Source organism: Populus nigra, chromosome 9 (assembly GCF_951802175.1).
Source record: "Populus nigra chromosome 9, ddPopNigr1.1, whole genome shotgun sequence".
Classification (NCBI taxonomy): domain Eukaryota; kingdom Viridiplantae; phylum Streptophyta; class Magnoliopsida; order Malpighiales; family Salicaceae; genus Populus; species Populus nigra.
Genome location: NC_084860.1, coordinates 13,460,989 through 13,481,389, shown reverse-complemented (window position 1 = coordinate 13,481,389; position 20,401 = coordinate 13,460,989). Strand labels below are relative to the sequence as shown.

Sequence of the window (20,401 nt, the reverse complement as noted above, 5' to 3'; positions counted from 1 at the left end):
ATTATTTTCTACCATGATATCGTAAGGAACATATGGTTTTCCGTGTCCAAACAAACATAAGTATTTCTTTGTAGAAGATGCAAATTTACAACATCTGGATTGAGAAATTTTTAATTTTTACACCTCTTACATGAACATCTAATACCACATCCACTAATATTTCTCAAATTAAATAGTACGTAATTAATAAAACTCTCAACCCTATTACATTAATCCATCGCATGCAACCCTTCGGGTGAAACTCGATACATCCAAGAATGATAATCCATTATTTATATCAAACCTATATATAATTAATTATGTCAACTAAATAGATTAGCTAACATTGATTTAACTCAAACTTATTCAATCTATTTTAATGGTACCCTTAAATCATTATCAATTTTCTATGAAAATTCAAATTCCTCCACATTTACAGAAATTTTCATCTTAACAATAAAATTGATAAAATATAAAATAGACCCATTAAATAAGCTATTATTTATTTTTAAAAATCTCAAACAAACTCTAACATATACAAATCATACATTCATACAACAAATATCCATTGAAAAAAATCTATAAAACAAGTAAACACATAAACAAACTATATATACCACATCAAAATACCAAAAAAATTAATTAACATTTCTAAAATGAGTTAAAAAAAATGGATAGCCTTGCTTATTTAATTTCTAGCTAAATAACTAGGCTAACTAGTAAGAGAAACTTTTCAGTTTTCTTCTTTTTCAGGATCATACAAACTAAGTAGTTAGAGATCTTTTGTTGTTGTTTTTGTTTTGTAGAATAAAATAGAAGAAAAAAAGAAGAAATGAGGGAGGGGGAAAAGAGGGGTCGATTGCGAGGTTATAACTTAAAAATATTGATGGATATTAGCGATGAATTTATTTTATCGGTAATATCGTCTGTAATAATAATATGTTATTTTTTTTATATCTTCTTTCCCCAATGTAATTCTCTCAAGCATACATCAATTGAAATTTTTTATCAGTTTATACAAGGTGAGGGAAATATTTTGTCGGTAAATATTATTATAATTTATTAATAATTTATTGGTATATCTATTTATATTTATTAATTTTCTAATAACACATGTTAATATTAGTACATAATTGATAACTTAGCAGCAAGACAAGAATCTATGATTATCGGATCATCACGTGAGGATAAACTTCGTAGCCTCGGGCTGCCAGGCATATAAGGATTTATATTCCCGTTCTGTCGTTTTCACCTTTTTATTTGTTTTGTCCTTGAAATCAACACACGTGATTTTGGTGTTTGTGAAACAACGAGTCAAGAGATGGGTTAAGTTTGTCAAGAAAATACAAAAGGATGGCGTGGGCTTGTGGCGTGATCCTCACGAATACAATTTCCTTCTGTTTTCTCGTTGGAATCTTGATTAATGTATTTTTAATAATTAAAAATATATTATAATAATATTTTTTTTTATTTTTAAAAAATTATTTTTAACGTCAGTATATCAAAACAATTTAAAAACATAAAAATAATTAAATAAAAAAATTTAAAATTTTGTAGAATACGATTTGAACCATGTTCCTAAACAGTCACATCAACACCATTAAGAAATATTAAAAAAATTTATTTTAAAGAAATTCAATTTTTTATATAAAAAACAGGTATTAATCATGTAATTCATTAGCTAGTGGCAAGTGTTTTTTTTTTCTAGATTTTGATATCTAAAGTCCACTAAATTCCAATTAATTCAATAAAGTTAAGTTCATAAAAAAAATAATTTTTTTTTATTATAATAATTTACAATGTTGGAGTTCAAACCCTTACTTGAAAATAACAAACGTTAAATCACTTGACTAATCACTATTTTTTTTTCAGTTTAATATGGGTGTACAAGTCAGCTTGTACGCACCTCGACTGATCCCACGGGCCCTGAAGTTAACGACCATGTAAGCCTCTAGTGGTCATTATATGAGTTACCACAAGGCTCGAACTTGACACCACAGAGAGAGCAAACATCTTAGTCTTAAACTTTTACTACTAGATCACCACCTAGATTACAAATAAAATAAATTTTTTGGTCTCAAACTTTTATTATTGGACCACCATCTGATCACCATTTTTAGTTGGATTTGGTTGGTGACAAGTGGAGCTAACAAAAGCCCTATAAATTTCATCGACCCCAAGTTTGCTGAAGCAGCAGTTTCCAACCAAAAAACAAAAATGGAAGATTTTATTTTCAGAGGGTTTCTGTCCTCTTCTTTACTTCTATCTCTCTATGTTGTGTTTAGAGTTGCTCACACTTTTTGGCTGAAGCCGAAAAGCCAAGAGAAGCGTTTGAGGAAGCAAGGGATCAGAGGCACCTCTTACAAGATTTTGAATGGTGATATGAATGAGTTTGCAAGGTCTTCTAAAGAAGCAAGGTCCAGGCCCATTGCTCTAAATCAAGAAATTGCACCACGTGTCCTTCCATTCTTTTATAAAATGGTGCAAATTTACGGTGAGCAGCAGCTTCACAAGCTATCTCATTTTTTTTAGATTTTTATTATTTTGAGGAATTTGTGTTCATACATATACTTGGTAATTGGTATTATACTGATTTGTAATGCGAACGAGAACAGGAAAGGTCTCCCTGTGTTGGATGGGGACAAGACCTAGCCTGCTATTAGCTGATCCAGAGCTGGTGAGGTTGGTGTTAACAGACACGAGTGGTCACATTATAAAGCCACCGCGAAATGCCCTTGTGGGTCTATTGCAACTGGGAGTCTCAACCTTGGAAGGAGACAAATGGGCCAAACGCAGAAGGTTGATGACACCTGCCTTCCACGTTGAGAGATTAAGGGTAACTTCACCTACCTGAATCTTGGAAGTTTAAACATTCTTAAGAAATTTTTACAGCTTGCAGTTGAAAGTTTAGAATCTATTTGCACTTCTTTACATTTTATCAATTGACCAATGTGCTACATAAGCAAAAACTGATCCAGAAAACATTCATCAATGTAAGCAAATGGCAAGAAGGAGTGATAGAGAGTTGTATAAATCATATTTTGGAACCTGTGCTTGAGCTTCTATAACATGGTATTCGATGGTTCTTTGACAAGTTGAGGAGATGGTACAGCTATGCACACCAAAACGTGTACGGTAGTCAAACTTGAGATGGAGGCTTGAAGGAATTCTTGAATTTTCATAAAGAAACTTTGCGGGAACTAATATAGCCATTTAACTTGTATACATGTTTTATAAGGATTTTCGGATTCCAGATCTTCAGCCTTCAATCACTAGCTTTTTAACTTTTGAACTGAATCAACGTTTGATGTGGTATTATAGTCTATATACTGATTAGTGCTGGTATGTGAACAGGGGATGATCCCAGCATTTTCAGCCTGCTGTTGTGATCTGGTTCAGCGATGGAAGAAATTAGCAGGTCCTCAGGGATCATGTGAATTGGATGCTGCACGCGAATTTAATATTCTTGCAAGTGATGTTATAGCTCGAGCAGCCTTTGGAAGCAGCTATGAAGAGGGAAAGAAAATATTTGATCTTCAAAAAGATCAAGTTATTTTGGTCCTTGAAGCTTTTTATTCCATTTACTTCTCTGGTTTGAGGTACATATTAATGTCATTTATCTCTTGCAAATTCAAGCTTCTCTTGGTGTTTGTTAAAATTTTTAACCAATGTCTGATAATACATTAAATCCCAGTTAACAACATTTCATTTCTTTGCGCTTCCCCACTAGATTCATACCCTCTAAAAAGAACAAGAAGAGATACAGTATAGACAAAGAGATAAAAGCAGCATTGAGAAGTATTATCCAAAAGAAGGAGCAGGCCATGCAAAATGGAGACTTAGGCGATGCTGACTTGCTAGGCTTGCTTTTACAGGGCAGGGATGATGCTGATAATGACATGAAAATTGAAGATGTAATCGAGGAATGCAAGTTGTTCTTCTTTGCAGGCCAAGAGACCACAGCAAACTTACTCACTTGGACACTGATAGTTCTATCTATGCATCCAGACTGGCAAGAGAAAGCAAGAGAAGAAGTTTTGCAGATTTGTGGCAAGAGAACACCTGATATCGATAGTATAAAACAACTCAGAATTGTAAGCACTTGTTTTGTTCACTCATTAATTTACCATGTTTTGTAAGCTACAGTCAACTCCTTGTAAACGATTATAAATCTTTGGTTTACGAAACTAAATAAATTTGCAGGTCTCAATAATCTTAAACGAGGTACTAAGACTATATCCACCTGTGACTCTTCTGTATCGACATACTCTAAAGGAAACAAGCATTCGAGGAATGTCCATTCCAGCTGGGGTAGACCTCCTGTTACCATTCTTGTTTCTTCACTATGATCCTGAGTATTGGGGAGACAACGCTGGAGAATTCAAACCAGAGAGATTCTCTGAAGGAGTTTCAAAAGCATCAAAGGATGAAATTGCATTTTACCCTTTTGGTTGGGGCCCTAGATTTTGTCTAGGCCAAAACTTTGCCTTGACTGAAGCAAAGATGGCTCTGACTATGATTCTACAAAATTTCTGGTTTGAGCTTTCACCCTCTTACACGCATGCTCCTTGTAATGTCATAACTCTTCAACCACAACATGGAGCTCCTATTATACTACACCAATTATAAGGTTTACATAGTACTTTAGTATCTTAGGAAGAGGAGCAACTCAGTTGAATGAGTTACAGCAGGTTGTCCCAATGTTTTGTTGTCAACCAGGAACAAGTTGGTGCAGTGGAGAGTGTTGTTTCTATGCATAATGTTGCCATCTGCTATTGTATTAAAGTGATTATTCCCTTTTCTTTCTTTTGGTTCTGATGATTGTTCATAGTATGTGCTTATGAAAGCACCACCTAATGGAAAAAGATGCTTGTTTCCTTCAATCTTTTATTGTTCTCTGCTGCTTTCTCATCTTCCATTCAAGGGAGAGAGTACAAGTACCTCCTGGAACTTGTCGTATCGTTTTTGTGCCCAGTAAAATAGATAGATACATCCCAAAGATTTGGCTTTTTATAACTATGACATATTATCTTAAGACTAAAAAAAAAAATATGGAGATTTTTATGGACCTTCACTGTTCATAAGGTGCGCGAGGAACTCTGTTTCGGGTGTCCTCTGTTTTTTTATGTAGGCATGATGATTGCAATAATTTAACCTCTTCAAGTTTTAATTCTCTCTAATTTTTTAATTTTTTAGATTTGATACAAATAATTGTATTAAATTTTTAATATTTAAGAATCTTGGATCTTAACATAGAACTCATTAGCCTTGGATCCTGTGTCAGAATCCAAGAGATTGGATCCTAACAATGAACTAATAATATTAAACCAGGCGAGGCTACAGACCCAAAGGATTTAAGTTTGTATCCTAGCCACACCTAAACTCCCTTGGATGTGATCTTTTTTTCCTTCTCCAAGTTTTTTGGGTCTGAAAGTAAATGTTTAGCCTAAAAAAAAAAAAAAAAAAACAAAATCAAATTATTGATGGATCTTTCTAGGAGCAGGACCCAATGTTGATGGGTCCTGCTAAGGATAGAACCCACGTTGATGGGTCATGCTCGGAGATGGAGCCAAGACTGATAGGCCTAGTGGTAGCTCGATCCAAATCTATTTTGAATCCTATTTATAGTTTGAACAAAATTAATCAATAAGAAAAATGAAAAAAAATCGAGGAAAAAATAAAATTAAAAATATCTTAAAATAGTTTTTAAAAAATATATTGAGATAAATTTATTTTTAATTTTTTAAAATCTATTTTATATATAATCACATCAAAAAAAAATATCTTAATATAAATTAAGAAAAATATTAATTTGAAGTGAATAAATAAATAATAATAATAACAATAATTGATTTTACCATTAAAATCTAATCTATGTTTTTTTCTATAAAAATAATATTTATTTTAATTTTAATAATATTAATGAATTTAATAATATTAATAATAATATTTAACTTCTCTGCCTAAGTTTTTATATTTTTCAATCTTTTAACAACATTTATGTTTTCTTCGATGATAGTAATAATTGTTTTTTTTAATATGGTAATGACAATAACAATAATAATAATAAATGATAATAATTCTTAATTTTACCCTTCAAATCAAATCTATTATTGTTTTTCAATATTAATAATATTTTATACAAATTTATTAATTATTATATGAATAATATTAATTGTAATACAAATTATAATATTTATAATAAAAATAATATTATGTTTAATATTAATGATATTAATTTTAAAAAATCATAATATTTATATCACAAATAATAATATTTTTAATACTAATAATTTTAGTTATAATAAAAATAATAATATTTAAAATACAAATAATAATAATATTGATTATATTAATAATAGTATTGAACTTGTCTGGCCAAAGTTTTGATAGGAATAAGTGTTTTTAAAAACTTTATTAACAATAATAATAACAATAATAATAATAATTGATATTTTTTTTAATTTTTCTTCTTTGCCCATGCTACACCGCGGGCTCACCTTTTATTTTAATAAAAAGATATTATAAAAATCTAAGACCCAAAAACGTTGGGTTTGGCTGCAACGCCAGAACCAAGAGCATTGAGTCTGGCTGCAACGCCAAACCTAACAATAATATTTATAATATTAGTAATAATATTTAACTTGTCTTCCAAAATTTTTATTTTTTTAATCTTTAAAAACAATTATGGTTTTTCTTCGATAGTAATAATAGTTTTTAAAATTTATTAATAATAATAATAATAATAATAATTAATTTTACACTTCAAATCAAATCTATGGTTGTTTTTCAATATTGATAATATTTATTTTCAAATTTATTAATTATTTTATTAATAATATTAATTATAATAAAAATAATGATATTTATAACATAAATAATACTATTTTTAATAGTAATACTTTTAATTATAATAAAAATAATTATATTTTTAGATTAATACTTTAATTATAATAAAAATAGTTATAAATATAATACAAATAATTATATTTAAAAACCTAGGACCTAAGAACCTTGAGTCTTGACGCATGACTCATTAGCCCTGAGTCCTGACACCAGACCCAAGAGCTTTTGGTCCTGACACGGCCCTAAAAATTGGGTTCTGATGCAAGACTCAAAAGATTAGGTCCTGACGAAGAATCAATAATCTTGGGTGAAGCGGGTTTATAAGACCTATGGGATTTGAGTCTGCACCTAGCCACGCCTAAGTTCCTTGGGTGAGGCGCTCTTTCCTGCCCCAAGTTTCTTGGGTTTGGAAAAGAATGTCTGACTTAAGAGGAAAGAAAAAAAAATTATTGATGGGTCCTACTAGAGGTAAGACCCAACGCTGATGGAGAACATGACTCAAGGCTAATGGGTCCAGTGACGGCTAGACCCAAATCTATTTTGAAGTAAAGACCCAACTTAATATATTTTTCTTGGGTGTGGTTGCGCAACTACACCCAATCTCAATATATTTAAAAATAAAATAATAAAATAAAAAATATTAATTTGAAGTAAATAAAACAATTAAAAAATTTCAAAAAAATTTCAAAGCATTTTTGAAACGCAAAACCAAACATGCTTTAATAAGAAAATTCAACCCAATCTGAAATGAAAAAAAAATATCATCACCAAACTTTTGTATAATATAAAACAAAATCACATTAATTTATTTTCTCTTTAAAGTATGAAAAAAAAAATCAATAAGAGAAAATAAAAAAAATCAAGAGAGAAAAAAATAAAATTAGAAATATCTTAAAATATTTTTTATTTTTTAAAATCTATTTTTTATATAATCACATAAAAAATAATACAAAAATATCTTAATATGAATTAAAGGAAAAAATATTAATTTGAAGTTAAAAAAAATAATCTTGTTATAAAATTTATTAACAAGAACAACAACAACAACAACAATAATAATTGTTATTACTTATTATATTTGTTTTCATTTTAAAAAAAAATTTGTTATTTTTCTCTACAGGTAAACCCAGCCGCATGGGTCTGCAACCTCTGGTGGGGTCTGCAGACCCCAGACTTGACAGAAAAACCCAGACGTGCCTAGTCATGTGGGTCTACAAACCCCCCCGGGGGGTTTGCAGACCCTAGGCATGGTATAAAATACCTAGGCGGGCGGGTTTGCACCTCACTCCCGGTTCTGCACACCTAGGTGCGGTGTTCTGCAGCCCAGGCGAGAAGGTCTGCAACCTCAGAGGTGAGGGTTGCAAATCGTGAGTGGGCCTGTAGACCCCAAAAACGTGGGTGTGTAGACCCGCTCGCCTGGGTCTCCAACCATGCACTTCAATTCTGCAGCCCGCTTGCGCTAGTTTGCACCCACTGCCCGGGTATGCAGCCCTTGCACGTGGTTCAATAGACCTGGGGCGTGGGCTTTTAGACTCGTTTGCCTGTGTTTGCAACCTCGTGTGTGGGCCAATCCCAATGTCATGTTCCTGTAGCCTAGGGCTTGCAATCCCATTTGGCGTCCAGGGCTTGGCAGCCCCAACATCATGTCTGCAGTCTGGGGCCTGCAATCCCACTTGACAAGCGGACGCTCAGGGCTTGGCAGCTCAATCATCATGTCTGTAGCTTAGGGCCTACAATCCCACTTGGCAAGCGAGCACCCAGGGCTTGCCAGCCCCAGCGTCAAGTGTTTGCAGCTTGGTAACTGCAGTCTTATTAAAACTAGAGTTGACCTAGGAGAGCGGGTCTAAAACCTCACTATATTCCCACCAAATAGTATAATTTGTAGTGGAATCACTCATTATTTTTTATTAAATAGTGTAATTCACAATGAAAACAATTTTAATTCATAATTAATTCCGCTATAATAAAATACTGTTATTGTTTTAGTTATAGTTAATTGATAACTTCAGCAGCAAGACAAGAATCTATTATTATCGGATATCACGTGAGAATAAGCTTCGCACCCTTGGGCTGCAAGGCAAATTAAGATTTATATTCCCGTTCTGTCGTTTTCACTTTTTTATTTATTTTTTTCCCTTGAAATCAACACACGTAATGATTTTGGTGTTTGTGAAACAAAGAGACAAGAGATTATCACATCAATATATTAAAATATTATTTTTATATTTCAAAAATTAAAATATTAAAATGTTCTTGAAATCACCACACGTGATTTTGGTGTTAAGTTTGTCAAGAAAAACCAAAAGGTTGACGTGTTGGAATCTTGATGGTTCTGGTTTATCTAGTTGTACTTTAAAACAATTTTTTGTTTAAAAATATATTAAAATATTATTTTTATATTTTAAAAATTATTTTTGATATTAATATATCTAAATAATTTAAAAATATAAAAAATTACATTTAAATTTAAATTTTATTTTTTAAAATTTTGTGGAACATGGGACCATATTTCTAAATAGTGACTAATAATTTTTTTTTAGTTTAATGTGAGTATTTGGGTTAACTTGCGTGTACCTCGACTAATCCCACTAGTTTTAAAATTAATATTAATTTTAAATAATCATTATATAAATAACTACATGCTGAACCTAGATCATAAAATTAAATTAATTTTTTACTTGTGATGTGATAATTTTTAAGTGTTGACCAAGCAAAATAAAATTATTGGTCACCACTCTCTACTTCACCGGCTAGTGACAAATGTGTTTTTTTTTGGTAATATTTAAAAGTTTATTAAATCTTATTTATCCAATTAAATTAGATTGATCTAATAAATATTAAAGTATTTTTTAATAATATATATATATATATATATATATATATATATATATATATTAAATAAAGAAAGGAAAGCAATAAGGTCCAAGTTCAAACAGGAGCTAACAAAAGCCCTATAAATTCTTCACCAATCGGGTCTCATTTCCATCATAGTTCATCGATCCCAAGTTTGCTGAAGCAGCAGTTTCCAACCAAAAAAACAAAAATGGAAGATTTTATTTTCAGAGGGTTTCTGTCTTCTTCTTTACTTCTATCTCTCTATGTTGTGTTTAGAGTTGCTCACACTTTTTGGCTGAAGCCGAAAAGCCAAGAGAAGCGTTTGAGGAAGCAAGGGATCAGAGGCACCTCTTACAAGATTTTGAATGGTGATATGAATGAGTTTGCAAGGTCTTCTAAAGAAGCAAGGTCCAGGCCCATTGCTCTAAATCAAGAAATTGCACCACGTGTCCTTCCATTCTTTTATAAAATGGTGCAAATTTACGGTGAGCAGCAGCTTCACAAGCTATCTCATTTTTTTTAGATTTTTATTATTTTGAGGAATTTCTGTTCATACATATACTTGGTAATTGGTATTATCCTGATTTGTAACGCGAACGAGAACAGGAAAGGTCTCCCTGTGTTGGATGGGGACAAGACCTAGCCTGCTATTAGCTGATCCAGAGCTGGTGAGGTTGGTGTTAACAGACACGAGTGGTCACATTATAAAGCCACCGCGAAATGCCCTTGTGGGTCTATTGCAACTGGGAGTCTCAACCTTGGAAGGAGACAAATGGGCCAAACGCAGAAGGTTGATGACACCTGCCTTCCACGTTGAGAGATTAAGGGTAACTTCACCTACCTGAATCTTGGAAGTTTAAACATTCTTAAGAATTTTTTACAGCTTGCGTTTGAAAGTTTAGAATCTATTTGGACTTCTTTACATTTTATCAATTGACCAATGTGCTGCATAAGCAAAACTGATCCAGAAAACATTCATCAATGTAAGCAAATGGCAAGAAGGAGTGATAGAGAGTTACATAAATCATATTTTGGAACCTGTGCTTGAGCTATTGGATTGAGGTACTTCTATGACATGGTATTCTATTGGATTAAGATGGTTTTTTGATGAGGAGATGGTACCGCTATACACACCAAAACGTGTACTGTAGTCAAACTTGAGATGGAGGCTTGAAAGAATTCTTGGATTATCATAAAGAAACTTTGCGGGAACTAATATAGCCATTTAACTTGTATACATGTTTTGTAAGGATTTTAGGATTCCAAATCTTTAGCCTTCAATCACAAGCTGTTTAACTTTTGAATGGAATCAACGTTTGATATGGTATTAGAGTCTATATGCTGATTAGTGCTGGTATGTGAACAGGGGATGATCCCAGCATTTTCAGCCTGCTGTTGTGATCTGGTTCAGCGATGGAAGAAATTAGCAGGTCCTCAGGGATCATGTGAATTGGATGCTGCACGCGAATTTAATATTCTTGCAAGTGATGTTATAGCTCGAGCAGCCTTTGGAAGCAGCTATGAAGAGGGAAAGAAAATATTTGATCTTCAAAAAGATCAAGTCATTTTGGTCCTTGAAGCTTTTTATTCCATTTACTTCCCTGGTTTGAGGTACATATTAATGCCATTTATCTCCTTCAAAAAGAAAATATTCTTCTCTTTGTGTTTGTTAAAAATTTTAACCAATGTCTGATAATACATTAAATCCCAGTTAACAACATTTCATTTCTTTGCGCTTCTCCAATAGATTCATACCCTCTAAAAAGAACAAGAAGAGATACAGCATAGACAAAGAGATAAAAGCAGCATTGAGAAATATTATCCATAAGAAGGAGCAGGCCATGCAAAATGGAGACTTAGGCGATGCTGACTTGCTAGGCTTGCTTTTAAAGGGCAGGGATGATGCTGATAATGACATGAAAATTGAAGATGTAATCGAGGAATGCAAGTTGTTCTTCTTTGCAGGCCAAGAGACCACAGCAAACTTACTCACTTGGACACTGATAGTTCTATCTATGCATCCAGACTGGCAAGAGAAAGCAAGAGAAGAAGTTTTGCAGATTTGTGGCAAGAGAACACCTGATATCGATAGTATAAAACAACTCAGAATTGTAAGTACTTCTTTTGTTCACGCATTAATTTACCATGTTTTGTGAGTTACAATCAATTCCTTGGAAACGATTATAAATCCTTGGTTTATGAAACTACATAAATTTGCAGGTCTCAATGATCTTAAACGAGGTACTAAGACTATATACACCTGTGAATCTTCTGTATCGACATACTCTGAAGGAAACAAGCATTCGAGGAATGTCCATTCCAGCTGGGGTAGACCTCCTGTTACCATTCTTGTTTCTTCACTATGATCCTGAGTATTGGGGAGACAACGCTGGAGAATTCAAACCAGAGAGGTTCTCTGAAGGAGTTTCAAAAGCATCAAAGGATGAAATTGCATTTTACCCTTTTGGTTGGGGCCCTAGATTTTGTCTAGGCCAAAACTTTGCCTTGACTGAAGCAAAGATGGCTCTGACTATGATTCTACAAAATTTCTGGTTTGAGCTTTCACCCTCTTACACGCATGCTCCTTGTAATGTCATAACTCTTCAACCACAACATGGAGCTCCTATTATACTACACCAATTATAAGGTTTACATAGTACTTTAGTATCTTAGGAAGGGAAGCAACTCAGTTGAATGAGTTACAGCAGGTTGTCCCAATGTTTTGTTGTCAACCAGGAACAAGTTGGTGCAGTGGAGAGTGTTGTTTCTATGCATAATGTTGCCATCTGCTATTGTATTAAAGTGATTATTCCCTTTTCTTTCTTTTGGTTCTGATGATTGTTCATAGTATGTGCTTATGAAAGCACCACCTAATGGAGAAAGATGCTTGTTTCCTTCAATCTTTTATTGTTCTCTGCCGCTTTCTCATCTTCCATTCAAGGGAGAGAGTACAAGTACCTCCTGGAACTTGTCCTATCGTTTTTGTGCCCAGTAAAATAGATAGATACATCCCCAAGATTCGGCTTTTTATAACTATGACTTATTATCTTAAGACTCGAAAAAAAATGGAGATTTATATGGACCTCCACTGTTCATAAGGTGCGCGAGGAACTCTGTTTTGGGTGTCCTCTGTTTTTTTTATGTTGCCATGATTTCACTAATTTAACCTCTTCAAGTAGTTTAACTGTCTCTGATTTTGTAACTTTTTAGAATTGATACAAATTAAATCTCTAAACTTGATATTTTTTTAATACAATCCATGATTGTATCGATAAAATCTATTAAAAGTTAAATTAAATTTTTAAACTTAAATTAAATTTTTAAACTTAATTAATTTTTACAATTTAGATCAAATTGACTTTAAAACTTAATTTTTTTCAATTAAATCTTTAATTATACCAATTAAACCCATTAAAAGTTTTATTAAATCCTTAAATTTAATTAATTATTCTAATATTGGTCAAGTTGGATTTAAACGTCCACTCTCTTTCCGTTAAGTCTTTCTTTAGCTCATTGTATCAAAATATCACACTCTAGTTATTTTGGTTTGTTGCAACTCGAGGACTTATATTCTCGTATCTTGAAAAAAAAATTATTTTATTTTTTTATTTTTGAATAAAAAAAATATATTTTTTATAAAATAATATTTTTTGATTCAAAATAGTTATGATATGATCATGCAATTTTTACTCTAAAATAAAGAAAATAAAGAATTGAAAGTTCAAAACTTTGATTCTGGTTATAAAATCTGAACTGGAAAGGTTTACACGAGACTTGGTTAACTTGAATCATGGACTAGATTGGGTTAAAAAAACAGGAGTAAATTAGTTTGACCTGATGATAAATATAGGTTGACTCGAGGTAAAACCCAATCGACCTGGTCCTCAACTTGTTTATATGTTCTTTTTAATAAAAAGGATCAAAAAACATTATTTTAGTTATTTTTAAAAAATTGAATCAATCTGATTTGACCTTTTCAGTCCATGACTAGAACTTTGCTCGCAATTAAATTTTAGAACTATGACTTATTACCTTAATGGGTGTTTGAAAGTGCGGTAGGGGTTGCTTTTCAAAGTACTTTTCGTCCGGAAATACATTAAAATAATTTTTTTTATTTTTAAAAAATTATTTTCGACATCAAAACAATCTGAAAATTAAAAAAATAAAATAATTTGAAGTAAAAAAAATAAAATAAAATAAAATATTTTTAAAAAACATTTTTAAAACATAAAATTTGTTTCTCGTGGATGTTCGCTGTTGATTTGAACAGTGAAGGTGCGCAAGGAACTCAATTATGTTCTTGAAATCATTCACTTGGAATGCCATGGATTCAAATTACAAAGCTGATGTGAGCAGCTTGGCCGATAGTAAGCGGTGGGCTCGTTTTACCGAACAAGAAGAGATCCCTGTCCCTGCCATTCGATTTTTCCTGCCTGCCTGTGGTCCTCTTGCAAGTGGATTGTATTCCACTAGGGGTTTGCCGCGTGTTTGTGCGTGTGAGAGGGGAAGATTCCGGTGACTATTCTATGTGAAAAATATGTCTATGATAAATCAATATATATATCACTTATGTTTTTGTCATGTATATATAAAAAATTTATTTAAAAGATATTTGAAATCATCTCATTCATTAATTTATTAACTAGAAGAACTATAAATACCTCATGCATTTTTTATATAAATAGTGAAACATCTCTTCTTCTTTTTTTTTTTTAATTTTTAAATCTTTTCTTTTAGCTAGACTCTTCTACAATTGAAATTAGATTTTCTCTCTCTTTTTTTTTCTCTTTTCATTGTTTTTTAATTTTAATTTCATTATTTTTTTCTCAATTTCATTATCAGATTTGTTTTTACAATTATCTCGCTTGTTTTTAAACTAATCAAGTTAATTGAATCATGTCGAGACAACTTTTACACTATTTTAGAATATGTTTAGGAACATGGTGCAAACCGTGTTTCAAAAAAAATTTTATTTTATTTTGTTAAAATTTAATATGATTTGTACGTTTGATTTTAAAAAATTTAATATGATTTTTACATTTCATTCATTAATTTAATATGTTTTTAAACTATTTTGATGTGTTGATGTCAAAAATAATTTAAAAAAAAATAAAAAAGCATCATTGGCATGCATTTCGGCATAAAAAGTTATTTGAAAAGCAATCGTTACCACACTGCCAAACATCCTCTTAATTTTAAATACAAGCTAGACAAGGAGTCGAGTTTATAGTTTTTTCTTTTAATTTTTTCTTTTTTTTTCTAAATTTTTTTCTCAAACTTTTTTTATTGGTCGGGTGAGTTGTTTTTAGATTGGATAAATAGACTACATCATGTTAAAAAAACTGTCACATGATTTAATTTTAAACCCGGACTAGACATGGGGTTGGGTCTAAATGTTTTTTTTTTTGTTAATCTCATTCTTAATGTTTTTTTTTATTTCATGACTTAATTGTTTTTTAACTGACTATGTCGATTTAATCATATCAAATGAATAATTTGATTTTAAACTTAGACTAGATAAAGAATTAAATTAAAAGGATTTAAAATTGACTCGCTAATCTATTTAATAGTAATACTAAAAATTTTATTATTATATTTAAAAAATATTAATTTAAATCACAGCTTACCGTGAATTTATAAACTAGTACTTCCTAGACCCTTAACTTAGACTTTCAGCTCGGGTAAAAAACTCTAAAGTCACCGCACCCACACACCATATAAATATGTAGAATAATTTACTCGAAATATATTAGTAATAAACATTGGCATAAGGAAATATTATGGATTGAATAAGTCGGCAACAGAATTTGGAATTGCTAAAAATAAATCATTTATTATTATTATTTGTTATCTTATAATTTTGTACTTTTTATTTAGATAATATTTAGTATTGTGATAAAGTATTTTTTATTAAAAAATATATATTTTTTTATTTTTTTTAATTTATCAATATATTAAAAAAATTAAAAATATAAAAAAATTAATTTTCAATTCTTGGAGTTTGGAGAATTGATTACAAAATTTGACTTTGAACAGAAAATAATGAGTGAGTGACAGGACTTTCTAATTTTACCCTCCCTCTATAAATACTAATCTCTCTCCCCTTAATATCCTCCGTTCAGTTCCCCCTCTCTTTCTAGCCTTTCCTTCTATAGATAGATCGAAAGGAAGAAAGAAAGACAAGAGGGAGAAAAACCATTGAATTCAACTCTATCCTTTTCTTCAAGATCTGCCCCTCTGTACTCCAGGTACTCTCTCCATATTTGATCCCTTTTTTCATTTTTTCTTTAAGAAATTCTTGCTTGGCTGGCTGGCTCAATGTATATTGTTTTTATTTTTCTGGAGATCTATTTGGTTAAACACATCTCTTACTGTTTGTTCTTCTTGATTTGTTTTATAAAATGATTACTTGATTAGTTTTTGCCTTGGATTCTCTGATTGGCAAAATGTGGGTATTAAAACTGAGCTCCAACTCAAATTATTACTGGATTTCTCATTAACGTAGACTGCCACCGTTGATTTTTTCTTGGGGTTATCTTTGTTGCTATGATTTGATTTCTGTTTTTTTTTTACCTATTAATTACATCGCTAATCCGGCCAGCCTTTTTGATAATTGAAGCCATGGCAGAATAAAATCATACTACTATTCTTTTCGAAAACTAATCTGAGCATATAAAACAGAAAATCCGATATGCCCTCTTGGTCTAAATTAATGTAATTGCTTGCTTGTTTGTTTGTTGTTTTACACCGATCTGTGATCCTGATTCGCTATTCAGAGCCAGCTAGAATGACCATGACCGTGACCAATGGGGAGGTACATCCAGTGACTGCCAATGGAGGCTTTACAATTGACAAGCCCTTCAAGATCTTTGTGGGTTACGATCCACGTGAAGATATTGCCTATGAGGTTTGTCGCCATTCTATTTTGAAACGATCCTCGATCCCTGTTGAGATCACCCCCATTGTGCAGTCAGATCTTAGAACGAATGGCTTGTATTGGCGCGAGAGAGGCCAGCTTGAGAGCACAGAGTTCTCTTTTACTCGCTTCTTGACCCCGCATTTGGCTAACTATGATGGTTGGGCAATGTTTGTTGATTGTGATTTCCTTTACTTAGCTGACATCAAGGAATTGAGGGATTTGATTGATGACAAGTATGCCATCATGTGTGTGCAACATGACTATACTCCAAAAGAGGCCACAAAAATGGATGGTGCGGTGCAAACCGTGTATCCAAGGAAGAATTGGTCTTCCATGGTGTTGTACAATTGTGGGCACCCGAAGAACAAGGTTCTGACACCTGAGGTTGTGAATACCCAAACCGGTGCTTTCCTTCATAGGTTTCAGTGGCTTGAGGACGAAGAAATCGGTTCCATCCCATTTGTGTGGAATTTCCTGGAGGGTCATAACAAAGTTGTGGAAGGTGACACAACAACATTTCCTAAAGCAATACATTATACTCGTGGTGGCCCATGGTTTGAGGCATGGAAGAATTGTGAGTTTGCAGAATTGTGGTTGAAAGAGAAGGATGAGTGCGTGAAGGAAGAGAAGAAATAATTCAAAAGTAGATATGATTCATCAGCTGGAGTATTATTTTTTATTTACGAGGCTTATTTTCCCGTGTTCTGTTCATTTGTATTGTGTATTAGCATGCCACCCTGTGCAGTCTTGTCTGTAATTCTTTGCAGCAGCTAGTTAGTTAGCTAGTACATGGCCATTTCTGGCCTCTGAAACCTCTCTTATTTCAGGAACTGCTGCTGTACTACGTATTAGCATTTGATTATTGATGAAATTTATGAGCATTTTTAAAAAAATTGTGTTTTTTTATATTCAATCTATTTATTAGTAGTCGTCTTTCACTTCTTTTGTTGGTTCGTCGGGGAACACTCTAGGCTTTAGATTACACAGTGACACTATCTTGGGTTGAAGATCACCTTAATTGGGTACTGCTTTCAATTTTTGGTCTCTATGATTTTGATCAATAACGAATCTTCTTACAAGATTTTCAATAAAATGGCTGAAAATCATGGAAGATATTCAGCCCTTGGTGGTTCTTTCGAACGAAAATATTGAAAATCGTTGAAGAGGAATTCGATATCTTCTGCTACCATAGCTGGGTAAGAGCTGTCCAAATTAGAATCCATGATACACTTGGTAGCTAGGAAGCAATCAGTCTCAACAACGACCCTTCTGCCCCCCCATATCTCTAGCTAAAAAAAGAGCATATATCTGCTAGCTAGGAACTCTCCCAGAGTGATTGAATTTATGCCTCATGGCTGATATCATAACTCTGCGTTTGATGATCCCGAAAAATGACACCCAAACCACAGCACTGTGTAGATGAAGCTGCTCCGAATTGATCTTTATAAAACCGTCTGCAGGAGGCAACCATCTAGACAGCCCTTGATTGCAGGAAGCAGAAGTATATGGATTGACCTTCATTTTAGCTCTTGGAATCCAGAGAGATTTGACACAGCTGTTTCAAGAATGTCATTGTTATTTATGCATTTGTCCAGGAACAATCTTTGACTTCAGGAGTACCAGATAGCCCACAGGATCATAGAAATCTTTTCCATCATAGGGACCTCAAGTGGAAGAACTTTCCTTGAAAACCAGCTGAAGACATCCACAAAGTTGCCTAGAAATAGAGAATTTGGCTCATAATATTTCGCTGCAGGACATTCAAAGAACAGATGGAGAGTTGATTCCGCATTAATGTGGCATATTCTGCATCCATGATCGTGAACCCTACCCCTCTTGAAAAGTTTTACCTTAGCAGGTAAAATATCATGTAGAAAACGCCAAATAAACTCTCCCTTCAGAGGGAACTACATGATTGCTTCTTTGTTGTAAGTTGGATTAATTTTTTTAATATAAAAAAAATTCAAGTGTTGATAATGTGTTTTTTAGGAAAAAAAATTATATGAAAATTAATCAATTTGACAGATTTAAAAACTACACAAATAACGAGTAAAAATATAGTTTAACTTCAAAAAAAAATCAGGACATATTTTTTTAAAAAATATTGAAACGACAACATATTAGATTGACTCAAATAAACTCAGTTAATTTGTCAAATCTGCTATCTACGTCATGAGATACTGAAAAAAAATATCCAGGTGTCGTTAATTTATTTGTTAGCAGAAAAAACTAAAACTATATGGGGATTGACTTAGCAAGTTGAAAGAAAATTTAAATGACCGATAAATATGTATTTTGACTAAAACAAATCAAGATGACATCTTTTTTTTTTTAATATTGAAACAAAACCATATTAGATTGACTTGGATTAACTCGGGTTAACCTGCCAAATCTGCTATCTAGGTCATAAGATTCTGATAAACCTATAGAAAGAAAATAATAAAATATTATTAAATCTAATTCTCAATTAATTCAATATTAAAGGATGGAATTAAAAATAAAATTTAACTCAAAAAATAATTCGAGTCAACTCAGGTTAACTTACCAAATATAGGTCATAAGATCAAGATAGCCCTATAAAAAATAAATCGAAAAAAATTATGAAGTTCAATTCACAATTAACTAAATATTAAAGGATAAAATAAAAAAATCAATTAAAAAAACACAAAAAAAAACACTTGAGTCAACTGAACAAATTCATGATCTAATTCATGAGACCAAAATAACTTTAAAGAATTGAAACTAAAACAATTTATAAAGCATAATTCTCAATAAACCCAATATTAAAAGATGAAATTGAAAATAAAATCAACAAAAAAGGAAAAAAAACCCTAGGTTAACTGACTTAACCCATAACCTGAGTCATAAAACCATGATAACCTCATAGAAAACAAATAAAAAATAAACTATAAAAACCAATTCCTAATCAACCCAATGTTGAAAGATTAATTGAAAAAAAAATCAAATAAAAAAGAACAAAAACAATAATCCGAGTCAACCTAGGTTAACCTGTCAAACTAATGTGAAGAGATTGAGATAACTCCATAGTAAGCAAATAGAAAAAAAAATTATAAAATTCAATTCCTAATCAACCCAATATTAAAGAATGAAATTGAAAAAAAAAATCAATTAAAAAAGAGAGGAAAAAACTCGAGTAAACCTAACTAACCAACAAAACTCGCGACTAGAGTCATGAGACTATAATAACTCCAAAGAAAGCAAATAAAAAATAATTATGATTATGAAGCACAATTTCTAATCAATTCAATGTTAAAATATAAAGTTCAGAAAAAATTAAATTAAAAAAAACCAACCTGAATCAAAACGGTTAACCCATAAAACTCGTGATCATGGTTAGAAGATCAAGATAATTCTATAAAAATCAAATCAAAACAAATTTATAAAATTCAATACCTAAATAAGGCTTCAGAAGTGGGCAGCCCTTGAATGCTGCTGGTGTGAAGCTTCCAAGTTTCAAGTTCCAACTCTTATCAACTACCATTAATTTTGATTTTTTTTTATTTTTTTATTTGGAAATTTAAAAAAATAAAAGTTTTTTATTTTATTTTTGTTTTAAATTAATATTTTTTTTAATATTTTCAAATTATTTTGATATGCTGATGTTAAAAATAACTTTTTTAAAATAAAAAATATTATTTTAATATGTTTTAGAATAAAAAATACTTTAAGAAACAACTATATTATTTCAATGTCTTATCTTGAGGGATCGTTTCTCCTTCTCTTGCCATTTCCAATCTAAAATGCCCAGCAACACCAGAAAGAAAGCAGTAAAAACAATAATTGAATTAAAATAGAATACAG

The 20,401-nt window shown here is 31.7% G+C and overlaps 3 protein-coding genes across 3 annotated transcripts; all 3 read left to right on the top strand.

Annotated features, from left to right (window-relative positions):
* Positions 1-2,153: 2,153 nt before the first annotated feature.
* Positions 2,154-4,862, top strand: LOC133703195 (cytochrome P450 CYP72A616-like). Its single transcript, XM_062127653.1, has 5 exons — positions 2,154-2,473; positions 2,595-2,815; positions 3,334-3,578; positions 3,710-4,073; positions 4,183-4,862. Exons 1-5 carry the CDS (start codon positions 2,197-2,199, stop codon positions 4,606-4,608), a joined length of 1,533 nt encoding a protein of 510 aa, XP_061983637.1. The 5' UTR covers positions 2,154-2,196; the 3' UTR covers positions 4,609-4,862.
* A 4,890-nt stretch (positions 4,863-9,752) lies between these two features.
* LOC133703173 (cytochrome P450 CYP72A616-like) lies at positions 9,753-12,560 on the top strand. Its single transcript, XM_062127623.1, has 5 exons — positions 9,753-10,145; positions 10,267-10,487; positions 11,027-11,271; positions 11,408-11,771; positions 11,881-12,560. Exons 1-5 carry the CDS (start codon positions 9,869-9,871, stop codon positions 12,304-12,306), a joined length of 1,533 nt encoding a protein of 510 aa, XP_061983607.1. The 5' UTR covers positions 9,753-9,868; the 3' UTR covers positions 12,307-12,560.
* A 3,187-nt stretch (positions 12,561-15,747) lies between these two features.
* Positions 15,748-17,409, top strand: LOC133703828 (protein CDI-like). Its single transcript, XM_062128525.1, has 2 exons — positions 15,748-15,908; positions 16,437-17,409. Exon 2 carries the CDS (start codon positions 16,448-16,450, stop codon positions 17,213-17,215), a length of 768 nt encoding a protein of 255 aa, XP_061984509.1. The 5' UTR covers positions 15,748-15,908; positions 16,437-16,447; the 3' UTR covers positions 17,216-17,409.
* The last annotated feature ends 2,992 nt before the right edge of the window (positions 17,410-20,401 follow it).

What these genes read in the sequence shown, in the direction of transcription:
- LOC133703195 (XM_062127653.1), top strand. Translation starts at nt 2,197, where the DNA reads ATGGAAGATTTTATTTTCAGAGGGTTTCTGTCCTCTTCTTTACTTCTA. An exon ending in TCCACGTTGAGAGATTAAGG is followed by an intron (nt 2,816 to 3,333) that starts GTAACTTCACCT and finishes GTATGTGAACAG; the next exon opens with GGGATGATCCCAGCATTTTC. An exon ending in ATTTACTTCTCTGGTTTGAG is followed by an intron (nt 3,579 to 3,709) that starts GTACATATTAAT and finishes CTTCCCCACTAG; the next exon opens with ATTCATACCCTCTAAAAAGA.
- LOC133703173 (XM_062127623.1), top strand. Translation starts at nt 9,869, where the DNA reads ATGGAAGATTTTATTTTCAGAGGGTTTCTGTCTTCTTCTTTACTTCTA. An exon ending in TAAAATGGTGCAAATTTACG is followed by an intron (nt 10,146 to 10,266) that starts GTGAGCAGCAGC and finishes GAACGAGAACAG; the next exon opens with GAAAGGTCTCCCTGTGTTGG. An exon ending in GTATAAAACAACTCAGAATT is followed by an intron (nt 11,772 to 11,880) that starts GTAAGTACTTCT and finishes ATAAATTTGCAG; the next exon opens with GTCTCAATGATCTTAAACGA.
- LOC133703828 (XM_062128525.1), top strand. Translation starts at nt 16,448, where the DNA reads ATGACCATGACCGTGACCAATGGGGAGGTACATCCAGTGACTGCCAAT.